Source organism: Hippocampus comes, unplaced genomic scaffold, assembly GCF_001891065.2.
Source record: "Hippocampus comes isolate QL1 unplaced genomic scaffold, H_comes_QL1_v1.1 scaffold265, whole genome shotgun sequence".
NCBI classification, from domain to species: Eukaryota; Metazoa; Chordata; class Actinopteri; order Syngnathiformes; family Syngnathidae; genus Hippocampus; species Hippocampus comes.
In genome coordinates this window covers 39405-56719 of record NW_017808116.1, presented here as the reverse complement: position 1 = coordinate 56719, position 17315 = coordinate 39405, and the positions used below count along the sequence as shown (strand labels likewise).

The window sequence follows — 17315 nt, the reverse complement described above, 5'->3', positions numbered from 1 at the left end:
AGACATTAAAAAAAAAAAAAACACATTTATTAAAAACAGGAAAAAAGAAAATAAAATGACATGGAATAGGTTTCGGTGTTTTAAAAATGGTCTGACGTACTATCACGACAGTCACACGTTGACTACTGAGCTGGACTTAATTTCCCGCAGCACTGATTGGACAAGCAATGTCATGTGATCATCTGCAGCCAGCGATGGCCAAGCGCGCTCGTCAAAACTAATTGACATGCTGAGTCCGTGGCAGAGGCTCCGTCGGACCCCTGAGACCGATTCACCGAACCCCTCGGGTTCGATCGAACCCAGGTTGAGAACCGCTGTCCTAGACAGATGAGTGACGTAAAATGTGAGTTTTCGTCATTGCGGCATGGTGTCAAAAAATAAATAAATAAATAAACCCACAAAACTCTGGCGCCATCCCAATCGCTCCACTCGTCTTTTCCGCGGCAATTACAATTAGCCTCCTTTGATTTGCCTCCGTTTATGTCCCATTGACTCAGCGTGTCACGCTCAGCGCCTGGCAGACGGTCAGGAGGAGCGCATTATCAGCTCAGGATGCGCTCGTGTGATCAGCCCATCGCCTCCCCGTTCCGCCGCCGCAGGGCAAACGGAGGCAGCGCGGAACGGAAAGCGGATGATGAGGCCGTGATTTCTTCCTTTCTTTTATTTTTTCCCCACCCCTTCTTCTGATCGTGTGGTCACAGCGACTTGTTTGGCGAACGCCTCGACCAATTTTGTGCTTCGCGGAATGTCTAACCAGGCAGCCATATTTAGCTACAGGGAGATCAGAAATTATAATTTTTTTTTTTTTTTTTTTTTTGTGGCATCTTGGTTTGAAGGAACTATGTTGAAGTAAGTTGAAGAGTGAAAGTTCACGCTAAGTTTTACTTTGCTGCCATCTTGTGGCGACTTTATTCCAAGGAACTCTGTTGAAAGGAGTTGAGCATGTTCATTGGCGCCAAGAAACCATGTCAAAGTGAGTTGAGGAGTTTACCGAGACAAAAGTAGTGCTTTTCTGCCACCTTGCAGCATCTTGGTGCCAAGGAACCATGTTGAAGTGAGTTGAGAAGTTCCATTGAGACAAAAGGAGATCTTTTCCACCATCTTGTGGTTTCGAGAGTACATTTTAAAGGCCGCTATCAATTATGTCCATGTTTTTGCTCTTTTGTAGCGTGATGCCTCCTTTCCTTGGCTTTTGCCGTTAAAGCGTGAAACGGCGTGATCATGTCATAAGTTCACAGAGACGAGGTGTCGTCACTTTAATATTTGCCATCCGTCAAAGCCTCCGCCGCGTTTTATTCGCCGCCGTCCCTCCTCCGGAGTGGACGCCGTTAAGCTGTAATGAGACGATAAAAGACGGCCGAGTTACCGCGCGGAGGCAGACGTCCGCCTTTCTCGCCGTTATCTGGAACGTGTGGCCAATGTGAAACGGATTCCTGCTGGCCAAACACATCCGTAAAAAGTGCCCGGCGCCGCCGCCGCCAACGTGCTTGCTGTGTGGTTCTTTTTGTTTGAGTCCGTAGGTTAGCCTTTATGCACGCACGTGGACCAGAAATGATGATTGCATACGTTTTCCATCAAAAGTTGAGTGCTATTTTTTTTTTTTGTACTTGACTAGAATATCCTATTTGTAATCTAATAACACGCTGTTTTACTGAGGAGTTTTGACAGGCTCCATGTACATCCATCTATCTGTCCATATACTGCCCCCGTGTGGCCAAGTCACACACATCAGAAGGAGCAGCACAATGTCTATTGATTTCAAGCATTAAAAAAATAAAAAATGGCTCGGATGTGCTTCTGCGTTTTGTACGTTTACGCTCCAGGAAGCTACCGGCAGTATTGAGTTTTTTTTTTTTTTCTGTAAAAGCCCTTTTTGTGTTTTACACTCCACTTTCATTGTATTTGTAGGAAACTGCTAACATGACAGAAATCTGTGATACAGCCTCTTTTGTGCTCTCACACTCACAATGGTAAGCGCAATCGATTTACACCCGCTGTCTCTTGATAGGAATTAAGTCATTTTGATCCAAGTGGGATACCCTATTTCTGAAGAAAGGAATCGGTCCGTGTTCTGTTTGGTAAGAAAGGCTGCCGTGCGCCTGAACGCACGGTTGGCCGCGGGGTTCGAGGACACCGCTGCCGTCCTCCTTTCACGGCTGACAGAAATCTGGACGCCGGCGGTCACAAAGCCCGATTGGATTGTAAGCGCAGCGGTGGGTCGGGCCGAGCCGCGCGCCCGAACCACGCTTGGGGCGTGTGCGAATGGCCTGACAAATGAGGAGACGCTGATGTCTTTTTATGGTCCTGGAACCCCTTCAAGATTATTTTGCAAGGAGTCCGAATAAGCCTAAGACCATTTGAAAGTACAATAACTTCCATGCGCACCCCGAAATGCCACAGTCATCAAAAAAAGTTGCCTTTTTTTTTTTTTTTTTTTTGGAGAGGGGGAAAAAAAATCTCAGCTACGATAACAAAATCATATTTATGCGAATGAAGATATCTTAATTGAGGCCCCCTAAAAAGCTTTAGAATTCCATGCACATGCCCCAAGATGGCCACAATTTTTAGACGGTGCTGTGGCTTGACGAAATGAAGCTCCTCCACTCACTTCACCGCAGTTCCTTGGCACCAAGAAATACATTATCTCATCTGAAACAAAAAACAACAAAACAAATGGAAAAAAAAAATCAGGTGACTATTGATCTATTATTTATTTGTCATCTAAATTTATGTTACGATACATCACATTTGTTTCAGAGGTTTAACTGGGCCAGAGCTAATATCAGCCGGAATAATTGCTTTAGTTTCTATATTTTATTAGCGCGGCAGCAGTTGCGCAAATAAGATCCGACATCATCTGTTGTAAATGACCTTGGGGAACCCGCAAGCAACGGCTCGCGGACTCTCTCTTGGAGAACCCGTCATCGACAGCCCCGAGCTGCAACGTTCTAATCCCTCTCCCTCCGTCAAAATATGATGAAGCGTCCATCAAGAGGGAGGGGGGGGCGAGCGCACTTAGCGCTAATGTCATTATAGCATCCGGCGCGGCGGCATCATCAAGTGACAGTGGTGACGCCGTGCGCGTCCTCACTGATGGATCTCCAAAGTGACTTTCATAGTCGTCCGCGTGCGTCTGGGGAAGAAAAGGGAGCACGAGCGAGGTAACCCGGCGGATTCCGGGAGGCCTGAGAAGCGCCAAACATTCTAAAAATGGGGCAGCACGGACGTGGTTGGCACATCTGCCTCGCAGTCAAGAGATCCGGGTTCGAATATCAGTTGGGACATCCCTGGATGCCTTGCGTTGGTTTTTGCCGGTTCCTCGAAAACTGCCACTTAGGTTCAAGGCCGCATTAGAGCGCCTCGTTGTCAGCTGTGAGTGCACACGTCACACAGGGAGGGGGGAAAACAAAAAAAGAAGAAAAGCCATCGTGTGGATGCTCAAGAGCGCCCCGTTGAGATGTATCCCAGCCATCGGATGTTTTAAGTCGATTTTCTGTGGTTTTCTCTGGTGTGTCAGGTCCACAGGACAGATTTATTGTCGCTTTACATTTAAAATCACAGAGACAGAGGGTGAGGGAATTTCTCTGATTCGTTTCGCTCACTGAATCAATTTGTATTTTCGCTCGTGGGGGCAGTACTTCATCCGGAAACTGCACTCAGTCTTTTAGTGTAGTCGTGCATCCGCCCTTACATTTTCCGCATGAATCCGACGTCACAATTGAGGAAATTCAAAACCGCTCGCTCAGACGCATTTTGGGGAAAGAGCATCTCACTCCATCTTTTCTTTGTGATTTCACTCTCCAGAGACAATTGGCATAAAAGCTTTTTGAAGGTCAATTTTGCTTCATATAACCTCCATGTAAGGTGTTATATAAATTGCTATACCTTTGGGCGAACAAAGTTGCTTGTTCACTCCAAGGTTTTCCTCTCGAAAAAAATAAGAAAAAAGAACACATTCAACATCCAATACGCAGCAGAGCATCTGCATCAAGTTTGAGGAAGGCTTTCGCTCAGCGACGCTTGTTTGCTGCGCATTTTACCTGATTCATGCAAACTCGGCTTACCTCTGCGCCGTCGAATTGTCGCCAGATGTACCACTTGGCCCTCATTTGTGCCTGCGCTCACAATATGACCGCACGAGCAAATGTCGTCGTATTTGTGACTCCGAGCAAATTAATTTTTCCTGGCAATGTTGACACGACCGCAGTCATTAATGAGATCGACACAAGTGCTGCATAAAAATAAATTCTAAAGAACTGCATTGTAAGGTAACTCATTCATGGATGAAATAAGCTTTTGAGCGTCATCTGAAATCAAAAGCGCTTTGCTTACACCCAAACGAATGACTGTTGACCAAATAATTATCGCCCTCGTTCCCTCGCCGCCCGGCGTTGAAACGGAGCGGCGTGTTGCTTTTGAAATACATCGTAAAAGATGCGCGATGACTCGGTCGAAGAGTTGATCGAGCCGGCCGTTTAAATACACAAATGTCAACACAAAGGGTCACAAATGCTGCCGTCTCGCTCTTCAGTATCTGCGCCTGTGCCCGAATTAGTTTCCTCCATTTTTTTTTTTCGCGCTTTTGCATTGCTCACAATTGCTAATGGCATGAGGAGATTTCAATCAAAAGTGTTCAGGTCTGATAATTATATCTGAAACCTGGCGGACACTGCGGTGTATATACCGTATACTGTATATATATATATATATAGATAGATAGATATAGAAAATATGGTTGTCCTCTTGTTGTCTGTTTAAGAGGGAGGAAATTTCATCTGCACATACAGCAGATTTTTTGCAAAAAGTGCTGAGTGAGGATTAGAGAGAACTTTGGGGACCATACGTCCTTCCATGCTGTGGCTCCCGTCACAGATTGATGTCAATTTTTCATTTTTTTTCCCCTCTATGGTAATTGGAAGGGGGTAGAGCCGAGGGCCAGATGGATGCTGCCAATTTCCCCTGCGTTGGGCCACCTGCAGCTTTTTCAGCTCGAGGGGCGCCGGAATAGAATTTGGCATGCAGGACCCGACTTCTTCTGGCTAATGGCGGCAACCCGTTAAGAGAAGCCGCATTCCGGGGGGGGACACAGAGATGCCGTTCCCAAGCAGATTGCAATATTTCATCTCTCAAATGTGGACGCTGATGACGGAATGAAGAAATGTTTTGACGGCCAGGGCGATGGTGCTTTGAGGTGGCGAGATGTGATCTTAATGGTGCGAGAAATGTCTTCCACAGGAACATTTTTGGGGGGAACAGATGGTTGGTCAGGTTATCAATGTATGAGCAAAATAGATCCACTTCCTGGATTCAGCCATCTGGACTTGAACCATCCAAGCGGTTCATTGGCAATGCATTATTTATTTATTTTTTTTTTAGATGTGACTTTTATTTTATTTTATTTTATTTTGATCTGTACTCTTGTATTTTTTTTCTTTTATTATTTCCATGAGAGTATTTCCAAGCATCTCACAAGGCTCCACGCTTGAAAAAAATCGGTGATATTTCCAAGCACGTTTAAGGCCCCAAAGTGGCAAAGCCCCCTCAGCAGAGTGTGTTGGGTATTTATTAGCAAAGGTCTCGAGGCCTCACCTCCGGGGGCTGACTGCAATACTAAAACTGGGAAGACTATTCAGAAGTGTGGCGCACGCAAAGCAGAGCGAGCAAACTCTGGGATGAGTGCAAAGAGTCAATACGGAGCTTCCATCAAAGTAGAAGTTGATTTCCCACCGCCAGAATTGAGTGGGGATGAATCTGAAAAGTACTTCAAAACATGACGTCCGCTAGCCTTGACGTCCGCTAGCCAAAGACTGAGCCGCCTTGTGATTGCTTGAGCGGTCGGCACTTGATGTCCTCATCATTTCCACAAAAGCTGATCAGTTCCAAGCAATCAACGGGCTTGCTCGACCTTTCGGTTAGCATTAGCAGCTAGCATGAACTCACTGTCCTCTTGCGCTTCCTTTGGTCAGAGTGTCGCATCGTTAGCCACTGCTTGACCTACTTTAGCAATAATGCTAATTGCGATGAGTGTCGTTGATTTGCCATAAAGGAAGTGAGGATGCTTAGCTTAGGTGTTAGCCTTGTCACATTAGCCTTGCGCTATTTTGTTGTTGTTTTCATGCCACACTGATATTAACGGAAGCACTGAGTTTGACATCATTAATGCCAAATTCCAGTCGTCGCATCAAATGTTACAGAGAGTACATTTTACTCTTTAAAAAAAAACACAAAAACAATACAGTCTTTTTGGAGTATGTACTCGACGAAATTGATAGTTTAGTCAGAGGTTGCGCTGCACTGTGATTGTTTACAGCGAGTACAAATGAGGTTATTGTTACATGCATAACCGTTGCATCAGCAATCACTGGAATTATTCCTGTAGGGTTTTTTTTTTCTTTTTCACTACACTGCGTTTCATCATTGCTGAGCTACTTCGGGCCACAAATGATGATGTTTGGCTGCCCTATGAACACACGCGCGCACACACACACCCACGTATGCATTCATATTTAATAGCCTCATTCGTTCTCCTCACGTTACCCGCGAACGCGCGGCCACGACCATGTCATCAAGAAATCGCTTCATGGGCTGCGGAATTTTGTCGACGGGGAAAATAGCAGGCAATGCGGCAGGATAGAATTTAAAAAAGAAAACAGCGCTGGCCAAACATTTAGACGCCGTTAACGTGCCAATAATGCCTGATAACAGATGTGGGCAAACACCCGCCATCAACGTCCGAGCTCAGCGCTAATGCTGATAAGATGATATTTTTTTTGGGGGGGCGGGGGGGAGTAACTTTACATTATTACACAATACTTAGTGACATATAATAAAAAACTAATACTAAAACTAATAAAAATTACAATGAAACAAAGCATCAAAAAAATCTCATAAAAATAAACCTGCTCTCTAAACTAATCACATCACACTTAATTTTTTTATAAAAATTCGCAATTAAAGTACCTGTAATGGAGAATTACCAAACTATTATAACCCTGAAGATGACACGCGCTATAGAAATTCTTACGTCATCCTGAACTCAAGTGTGAACACAATACCGCCTTCAAAAATGTCACGTGGAGACATCCAGAAGCAAAAGCGAGCTTTTTGTTCATTTTGTTCCCTCGGAAAACAACAATGGTACTTAAAATGTGAGCGCCGCTTTAACAAGTGCCTTTCTTTTTTCCGCCGGCCGCCACCGTCTGTTTCTTCACGCTCGCGTGCGCGCTTAATATCCGCATTACGAAAAATGCAACACTTGTTGCCTTTTTACGCGAATTGCCGCGCTGATGAAAGTCCTTTGCAAGTGACAAAAATGATCGTTAGCGCGCGTGCGCGGTGAGAACGTTTCACTCACTCCGTAACCATCTGTTGGAATGCAAAGCAGAAGGGCTGCTTTTATTGCATCTCGGGGAAAAAAAAAAAAGCGCCACTTTGAATACAAAGCACTACTTTTGGTTGACAGGTTGAGCGGCGTAACATAAAAGCTGTTACGCGAATGTTTGATTTTTTTTTTTTCCTGCCTTATTCTCAACACAGTTTTAGCGACCCAAAAGACTTGAACGTGTGAAATGTTGAACCTGTTTGATTACTATAATACCCCCGCACTGTTGTATGTATTATTTCTGCGTTTTGATCACCTTTGCAAGTGGAGCGAGTGGGTGGTTAGGAAGCCGGCAAGAAAAGAGGCGGAAAGTTAAAAAAAAAAAACAGATGAAACCGCTGAGACACTTACTTTGAATTGTTTATATAACAATTAGCGGTTGCATTTGAGCAACATTGTGAGTGGAGAGAGTGGGTGCGTGCTATCGTGTGATATTTTGACGTCTTTGGTGTTTTTTTTTTCACGTCGGAGGGTTTAAAATGGCTGGCATTGAATGAATGAATCGATTTGTTGATATCTCGGTTATTTTTCCATTTTTATCAACTTTTCGAGTCGAGCAAATCGGTACATGTGCAAGGCAGGCAAGCGGTGGAGAAGAACATTGTTTTTAAAAAAAAATGATCTTCATCAATGACACACGGGGGAAAAAAAAAAAAAAACATGACCCGAAGACTACAAAATTCACTCACTAACTTGCGGAGCTAAAATGCTAATGCTAACAGCATGTGATGTCTGACTGGACTGTTTTTTTTGTGGGGGATGCGGTGAATAAATAATAAATGACTATTTTGTTGCTTTTGTTCCAGGCGCCCAGGGAGCCGTGTTCAGCAAGTCGGTGGAGACGCCGCACGTCCGGGCCGAGCCCTTCAAGGAGCTGCGGTGAGTTATTGTGGGAAGAAAAAGTCCCACCTCTCACTTATTTATTCCCACAAACGTCAGTCGACGATGCGACGAGATCACGCCTGAGGTGAGATGGAGCACGTCCGCCTTAATGAGCGGTGGCAGGCGTGTCGCACGTTTGCGAACGGACTGGCACGCGATGCGTAGGCCGCTGTCACGCATCTGAGGACAGTTGCTCGCGGTCCTAAAGAAAGTTCGTCGGAGGACAGGACTAATCACGCCAAAAGTCCGCTGCACGCATGCTTTTGGATTAAAGTTGATTGAGTCGGCACGGGCTGGTATTAAAATGACTGCTCTAAAATGATGAAATGAAAAAAATTTGTTAACATTTTTTTGTCAATATTTGGGTCAATTAACAAAAAAACGTTTTGGGGTCCAGTGTTCAGTTTAGATAAATAAAAAAGTTGACATTCCTCTTGTCTTGTGTCACTCCACTGGTGGGCTATTTTTTGAACAGACCCGTGGAATATTCATGTAGTCCTTGGGGCTAACGAGTACACGCCGGCACCATATTTTTAAATAATTATTTTAGGGCAATGCATATTAATCAGAGCACAAAGGCATTTGTGTTTGCAGCGTCTTCATCATCTTACTGCCTCCCTCCTCCTCCTCCTCCATGCGTAACTGCTCACCCCTCCCCTCTCTTTCAAGATGTAGGAAAAAAAGGGAATTGGATCCAATTAACTTCAGAGTCCAGTCCTATTGTGCTAGTTTTGCTGTCCCCTCAAAAAAGAAAAGAGCTCATGAGCGGCGACAGCCAATATGAGCGGTTTTTGAAACCTTGACTTTGTCAAATCTGTCATCAGCACATCCCAATTGAAGACTCAAAATTGTCCACAGGTATGAAGTAGTCAGCTGTGGCCTGCAGTTGACCGGAAACCAGTCCAGGGTATAAGCGGCTTCTCTTGCCGGAAGTCAACTGTCTTCCTGTCGGAAAGCTCGGATCAAAGTTTTTGGAGCACTTTCTGTCTTTCCTAAAGGCAACTCGTGTGTGGCGGGCTCATCTTGTTTGGGTGGCTCCTACTTTGTATAACAAAAGGTGCGCTTCAATCCGTGTCAGGCTTTTGATGTGAATTTGAAAAGCGGGCGGGAGGGAAACGAGCTGGAACATGAAGAGCGGCGCCGGGCGGGGAAAGGATTGGCGCACGGAAAAAACGAGCGCGCCAGTGTCGGAGGCACAAGACCGACATGAGACAAAAGATGAAAGTCGGGAGGGTTTTTAGTTTTTGGGGGCTTTATTGCCATCCAAGAAACGCCAGCGTGAGAGGAACTTTTGATGACGAAGATCTTATTGAATCTGATTTCACTCTGTTATAGGGAACGTTGCAAAGCCGCCTCATCGGGGCGAAGTAGACGGATGGTTCATTCGGTCCATAAGTAGGAAAATGAGCGCAAATGCCCGCTCGTCTCAAAGGAACCCCGCTTCTCTCATCAAAAGTCAACTGGGACCGACTCCAATCATACGCAAGCAGATGAAAGTGAACATGAGCGATAGGAGACATTTGAACAATCGCCGGTCCGCATTCAGTAATGTAAATGCAAATGTTTTGTGAGACTTGCCATTCATCCTCATATCAGACTCGACGGCTCGAGTCGACATGAGGAGATCCCGTTCGGGAGGCTCTCATATTAAACAAACACGGCGATATCTCTCGGGGCTGTCAGTTTTCCAAGCGACGCATCCGTCGGCATGTGTCCTTGCATCACGGCGACGACTTTGTGCCAAAGGAAAATGGCTGATGGATGCCAATCTTCAGCGAAAGATAAAAGGCAATATTTATGAGGCAATAAGGTGCAAAGTGACAAGCGGGGCGGCGGCTAAGAAGCAGTAAAACAAAGAAGGGAGGGTTTTTTTTTTTTTTTTTTTGGATTCTGTTTTGTTTTGCGTCGCAGGGACTTTGATGGACTCTCACTGCCGGGGAGGCAAAGGGAACATACTCCATCCAACCTGTGATGATGATCGTCCCTGGAGTCCGGCCGTATGGACAGGCGATTTATTGTCCGCAGCCCTCCACAAAACATAAGGACGCTCAAAGTGAAACTCCCGACGGAGCTTTCAAAGTCGTCGAGTGCACTTTTACAGAACAATTGCAACACGGTCCAACCTCTAAAGTGGAACCCAATCCGTTTTCACCGTACCTTACATAGATTCACGACACCGTGCCGGGAGGAGCAAAGCAGCCCCAAATCATAACACGGCATCATTTTGGTGCACCGTTAACCTCGGTCTGAGCAAATTTTGCTCCCGAATGCCCCGATAATTTTGCGATTTCGTTACACTCCACACACATTCCAACCACCTTGTGCCGCGTGTAAGCTAAGTAGTCCCAGATCACAACCCGTTACCATCTGCTGTCACTTCTCACTTCCGCCTCATTATTTCCCTGACTCCACTTTTCTTCATCGTGGTCATTTTTATTTTGACCTGCATTAATATCGTGCGAACATTGCTGATTACAAATAAAGGCCTTCCCCGAAGACGTTTTGTTCATGGATCTTAATGAAACACGCAAACTAATTAGCATTCTGCGCCGCTGTCTAAATTAAAATCTCATCACGTAACCTCTGCCCTCATCTAAGTCACGTTAATTCTGATGATTAATTAAACACACACACACACACGCACACACGTTTGATTTTTAGTTTAATTCCTTTTCCTCACTCTCTTTCTCTCTCTCTCACCGTGTGATGCAACCGTGCTCTTCCTGTCACCCCCGCACTCACGTCAACATCATCTATTAGCATTCACGCTACTAGCCCACGCCAAAGAGAAAACAACAAAAAGCGATTAGCGGAGTTCAGCAATGTTGCAAACACGGGCGAGACTTTAATCTGGCACTTTGCAAAACAAGAGGAAATTGATTGCGTCGTAAGCTACCGCCGTGAATACCGACGAGTTTCGGATCAAACGTCCAGAAATATGCACCTCGCGGAAAGTTCTCATCTATCGGTCGATTCATGGCCCAAACACCTGTTGTGACTTTTGCCATTCAGCCCCTTGTTAAGGAACAGCAAGTTGTCCAAAATGTACTCAAACATTGAACAGCCCGCGCGGTCAAAAGTGTAGGGGCCAAAATTAATTTCGACTTTGACGGTGACATTTATTCTCGCTAGCTTTTGTGAGTAACGCATGTGCGACCGCGCTCCTTTGTACATGAAAACGTTCCCCTTGCTTTCTCGCTGTTTCACTCTCATTTCCCCTCAGCGATCGATAAGCTTTCATCATCCTTTCAACACTTTGTATCTGCAACTCGAATCAAAGGTTAATAACCTTGGATGCCGCACGCTCATGCGGCACCCTGAGAGGGACGCGGGAAAAGAAACAGCGGAAATGATTGGACGCCTCTGACATAATCAGAATTTGCCGCCTCCTTCCATCCTTTCCCTCTCTTGCTTGTTCTGATATCCTCCGTCCTTGGTGGCGTCCTCCGCCGAGGCCGACGCCAGCGCTGGTAACACTTTGAGCTTATAAATATATAAGCGCAGGAGTAAATCGCAGGTTAAATGGCAATCTGGGCCGCTCTGTCGTGCGGCTGATTGCTTTCGTTTGGCTTTTGTGAGCGCGGCCGAGCGGACAAAGGACCTCGCTGAACAACCGCGGCCCCCGTGCATTGCCAAGCTCTCTGCAAAATGCTAAAGGTGAAAGAAGGGGAGGTGGAGTAGCCGAAGAAGAAAGAGGATGGATCTCTGCTCGAACAGCCATCAAAGTACGAATGCTGTTGATCGGGGTTGGTTTCTGGGGCCGCTTTGCTACATCAGGCATGGGGAACGGTGAAATGTCATTACTGTCGAAATTTCTGTCTCAGCCACAAGTCACGGGTCCTCCAACCAGCTAACGCATTCCTGTAAGTTCTGCGGCTGCCTTGCTGCATCGGGCACAACAAAATGTCAAAACTGTGAAGGTATCAAAAAATGCTGCCCTGTATCAAAAAAGCGCGTTCTCAGCCTCAGGTCACGGATTACGTTCGGGGGCTTCGCTAAATTGGTTTTCTGCTGGAGTCTGTGGACTTTTGTCTTTTCCATCCAAACAAGACAGAGCGATGACAGACATGTGATTGGGTTTTGTTTTCCAGGCTGGAATCACCCACCCGCTCCCTGCTCATGGAGGCCCCCAAAGGCATCCAGATCCTGGCCGAGGCCGGCGACATCCAAGCCATCTGTAGGAACGAGCTGCGACTGGAGTCCAAAGACGGAGAGGTGCCACACCGTGTTCTGAACATATTTTTGCCAAACTATTAGGGAGACGTAACGCTCGCAGCCGAATCGGTTTTATCGGCCAAGTATGTAAATACATCCGCGGTATTTGTCTCAAGCCGTCTTTCTCCGTTGAAATGAATGGCAATGCCAGCGACCCGTCGCGTCAATGACTCGGGGAAACTGCAAGAGTATTCGCAGGGTTTTGCAGAGGATAAAGAATATATGTCTGTCAGTACGGTGACATTGTCTGTCTCAATCAGCTATTCTCAAAATCAACCTGGCGCCAGCATACGAAAATCGTTTTGACACCTTAGTCCCGAGCAATATGTCCGATGATCAACTTTTTGCCGGTTCAGTAGGGGGCAGCATGGCAGCTTTTACCTGAAAAACGGGCGCACCAGTCAGTATTTAGTCCGTACGTCTGACTGGAACGGGCAGAGTGAAGTCAAGGTCACCTTCCTCCTCTTTGTTCATATCTGCAGCAGCAGGTCTTAATGTATACAACTAACTTTTGAAAAGACTTTTTTTTTTTGCCCCCCCCCCCCCCCCCTGCATTAATCCTCCTCGGCTGATGTGAAACAGATCTGACACCACGCCACTGCCGCAGAGCCAGCCAGGGAAATCCTTTTATCAGCGTCGGCTGATGTGCGGAACGGATCGGCGTGGAAGATGAGTGAGCGGGAAAAATGTACATGAAGCGCCGAGTTAGAGACAGAAAGAGGACGCAGGGAGGACGTCAGGCAAGAGGAAGGAAGATTGGGACTCGTGATTAGTCGCTTTAAAAAAAAATAAATAAATAAATGGCGATTGCGTAACACGTCGTATTTCATTAGCGCATTTTTCAACATCAACACATTAGGGACAAAAGGAAATTAAGAAATGGAATCATTTGGCTTTTTTTGGGGGTGGGGGGGGGGTTCCTCCCTGGACTGGTCTCCAGGCAATCGCAGGGCACGGTTGACCTTTTGGTGACAGGAACCCCGGACCGGTCGCAGGGCACAGAGCCGTGAGACGACACGATGTTTGTCGTTAGCGCATTAGTTCAAAGGTTATCGCTACGCTCGCGACGACGTCGACGGCCCGGCCCGACGCTTTTTGCTTTGGATTGATTTTAATTGTGAATGAAAATCGTGGCGGGCAGCATTTGAGCAACAGCGTTGTTGTTAACCGGCTTGCTCTCTCTCTCCATTTGTATGCATTAGCTTCCAATTTATTACAAAACACCTTCCGCTTCCATTACCTTGTACAAAATGGGATTTTGTTTCTCCCGGGAGTGCATCCGAAGGCATGAACGGCGGTGGCATCGCGCGCCTCCCTTTTAGCGGCACTTTTGCAGGAAGCCTTTTGTCAGAATGACGACCTTCCGCCATTCACTGATTGGCTCGCAACCCCGCGCGGCGACCTGCGCCACACTCCTTCTCTCGAGGCCGACCGGTTGTCAGGAGAGGAGGTCGCGCGACATTTCTGAGGCGTCGGTGGGGGTCACCCGGCTCTGCTCCGAGGTGGCGTTTTGCCTTTTAATGGGCGACGGGAGCAGACCCTTGAGTCGTCTTTTTTTTTTTTTTTTCTTCCACTCACGGCCGAGGCGCGAGTCTCACGGGAATCCGCAATCGATGTTGGCTTGGAGCGAGTCGAAATGGGAAATGGGAAGAACTGGATGTGATGCAAACATGGGACTCGATTTGCACGCAATGTCTTGCCGAGGCCCCATTAAGGCTTTCTCTCGGGGGCCGATCCCTTCGATATATTTTCAAACTTTTTTCTTGTTGTTTTTCGCCAGAGACATTTTGAAAGGTATCGACTGGTCATGAATGTGCTTTGACAGTTTACAAAATATGCATCACCCGTTTTGGCCTGACAAAAATCTCCAGTGTACAGCGACGAGTTTTCCGAATTTTTGTCACCATTCAGAACGCTTTGAAAATATCACAAAGGTGTCACACTATACAGCAGTTTATTTATTCTTGACTCTTCTTCCTTTTTTTTTTCCAAATGAATTGTAGATTTACGATTGAAGAAAATGTTTGTTCAAAAGCACCTTCTTTCCAACGGTACAATCTTTTGGTTTCAAATGAACTTGGAAAAACATGTTCGCGTAACAGCGTCTTTCGAGAGCGAGCCGGTCACATAATTCAGCCTCATCTTTTGTGGAGGCCAATAAAAAGCAAGTGATCAGCGGGGGCGGCCGGAGGCTGACTGTTCTTGGAAAGCACTTGCGGTGAAGCGAAGGAGACGTTGGCCGAGGTAACGCTGCAGAAGAAAAACAGCTTCAAAAGGGAGAATGTGGCCAAGGTCAAATTTGAACTGAGTGTCAAAGGATTATTGTCTTTTGGTTGGGGGGGGGGGGGGGTCATTCCTTTAAGGGTACCTCTGTGTCCACGCAAGCTGCCATTTATCCAAATCGAATGCCTCACACATATTTGGACATCAGAAAGTATCCCCAAAAAGTTCGGCAATAAACAGCAACAATGTGCAAGATGTAACCTGCTTGAAATGACTTAAAAGAACAAACTTTTCTGATCATTTTGGTAAAGCGTCCACAGCTCACTGTCATCGAAAGAGTCCGCATTAAAGCACAACATGATGATCTCTGGGATAAGTAGGCAGGTGGCTGACGTCCCGGTGTCAAAATGTCCTGTCGGAAATGGTAGAAAGTCAAAAGCACACCTTTTTGAAAGAGTCCGCATTAAAGCCCGACTTGAAGCGCGATTCTGTCTGCCAAAAACTTTGGTTGGGAAGACGCTGTCCAAACGAAGGAAGAATGAAGTCGAGAATGTTAAGTGAGCGCTGAAATGTGGAAATCATCCACATTAAAGCACTTTATGATTCTGAGGCAAATAAGCGGCCGGTTCAATTTTGAGTATGAAAACGGGGCAATTCAGGTTCAAAATGGCCTCGCTGCAGCGTTTCCCCATTTTTGACTTGCTCGTCGGAGCTCATCAGCCTTCTTCCCCCCCCCTGTCTGGTCCTCCAGATCTCCCTGGACGCCCGCCGCATCCGCCTGATGCGCCTACCGGAGGGGAAGGCGTCGGCCGGCGCCTCGGCATCCGGCACCAGGCAGACGGTCTACGAGGTTTGCGTTTGCCCCAACGGGAGACTTTTCCTCTCCCAGGCCGGCACCGGCTCCACCTGCCAAATCAGCAACAACGTCTGCCTCTAGGACTACCGAGCGCCACCTTAACGAGAGACGTCGGACTCGCGGCGTCTCAGGTGGAACAGTCCCTCCGACTGATCTTTGAGGCCCTGATCTGTATTTTTCTAAATTCGGTGGTGGGGGGGGGAACTTTCTGTATTTATTATGTGATATTCCGTCACTTTCTACGTAAGGGAATTTAATCCGCTATTCTAACTGAGACTTTTTTTTTTTATTTTAATGTGCACTGATCTGGACGGAGTCACGCTTTTGGGAATATTGAAGAGGAATAATTGCTTTGAAATGGCGTGACCCAAAACTGCCATGCACACAATTTTATGAAAGGTGAGAGACGCTGCTGATTCGACGACTCTCCCGTCACTCATCTTCTCGTTGGAATTTTTTTTTTTTTTTTTTTGCGTGGAGTTGAAGGATTTACAGGAAGATGAGCCACTCGGCAAATGTATGAGACTGACACCCTCATGGAAAGCTCTGCCCCAAATGTTGTTTTTCATGTTCTCCGTACATTTTCGGATTTAAAAAATGTTTCCATGGTTCAATGGTAGAAACCGAAAGCATCCGCCTTAAAGCACTTCACGATGCTGGATGCGCACTCAGGCAGAAATAGGCGAAAAAAGATTCTTGCTCCAAAAGATAGACCGTCGAGAGCGCTTTGAAATCAAAAGAGCCCGCATCAAAAGCGTCACATGACGCCAGATGCTCCCGAGTAGAGTGGGTCAAGTTTTGTGTCTGGAAAAAAAAATGGAGGGGAATTCAGAATTCGAGAGACGGATGAAAATTTCCCAAGATTTCACATGAGAGGACTTCATGATGCCGGATGGTTTCTGAGGAGTATGAATTGGCGACGTTCATTTTGGTTCCAAAATGGCAACTCGTCGAATGCACGCAGAACTCAAAAGAGTTTGCATTAAAGCACCCCCCCCCCACCTCCCACTGGCATTGGATGAGCACTGTGACAAAATGGCGGCCGGCTCTAAAAGGTTCATTCTTCATTTCCCGTTCAACGTGGTCCAGCAGAATGTGGAGAGCACCCCGCGATTTTGAAAGTGTCTACATTAAAGCCTGTCATGATACGAGATGATCTCCGAGACAACGGAGCATCCGGCCCACACATCAGCGTAAAGAAGGTGAATTCAGTGTTGAAATTCCTCCAGCCTGTTGACATGGTCAAACCTTGAGACCACACGGAGATTTTCAACGAGTCCACGTGAAAGCACCTCATGGGATGAGACATCCTCTGATGGCGGATCGTCAAAAGGCGCACTCCGATCGAAAGAGTGGAAGTCCTCCATGACGCCAACCGGTCTCCGAGACAAATACGTCTCAAATTTGGATTTGAATGAGTTGAATTCAGTTCTTGACCCTTCGTCCTGGCACAGCAAGCCTCACTCAGAAATTTTGAAAGAGTCCGCATGACAGCATGACACGTTGGTCCAATATATTTGCAGCATTACGAATCCCTACTTGGCCGGCGTGGGTCACTCCAAATTGGAAGCGGCAAACTCCCCGATATCTTCCTGATCCCGACGCAAAACAAATAAATAGTTTGAATTCAAAGTCAAAAGAAAGGCAGAAAGCCTGAGGAATTTTCATCCCGCGTGCCCACCGAATGTTCCGGCGAATTACAAACGCTACGGGCGACACTCGAGCTGGCTCCGAACAACATTTCCGACGGAAAAAAAT

General features: G+C 46.5%; 1 protein-coding gene across 2 annotated transcripts in view; it reads left to right on the top strand.

The window, feature by feature from the left end:
- Nucleotides 1-17315, top strand: part of sgcd (sarcoglycan, delta (dystrophin-associated glycoprotein)) — an 84635-nt gene extending 67320 nt beyond the window's left edge. For both annotated transcript variants that reach the window (XM_019858125.1, XM_019858126.1), the window contains 3 exons: nucleotides 8188-8260; nucleotides 12355-12478; nucleotides 15453-17315. In XM_019858125.1, the coding sequence (XP_019713684.1) occupies nucleotides 8188-8260; nucleotides 12355-12478; nucleotides 15453-15638 (383 nt within the window). In that variant the 3' untranslated portion in view covers nucleotides 15639-17315. The remainder of the gene's footprint in view (nucleotides 1-8187; nucleotides 8261-12354; nucleotides 12479-15452) is intronic.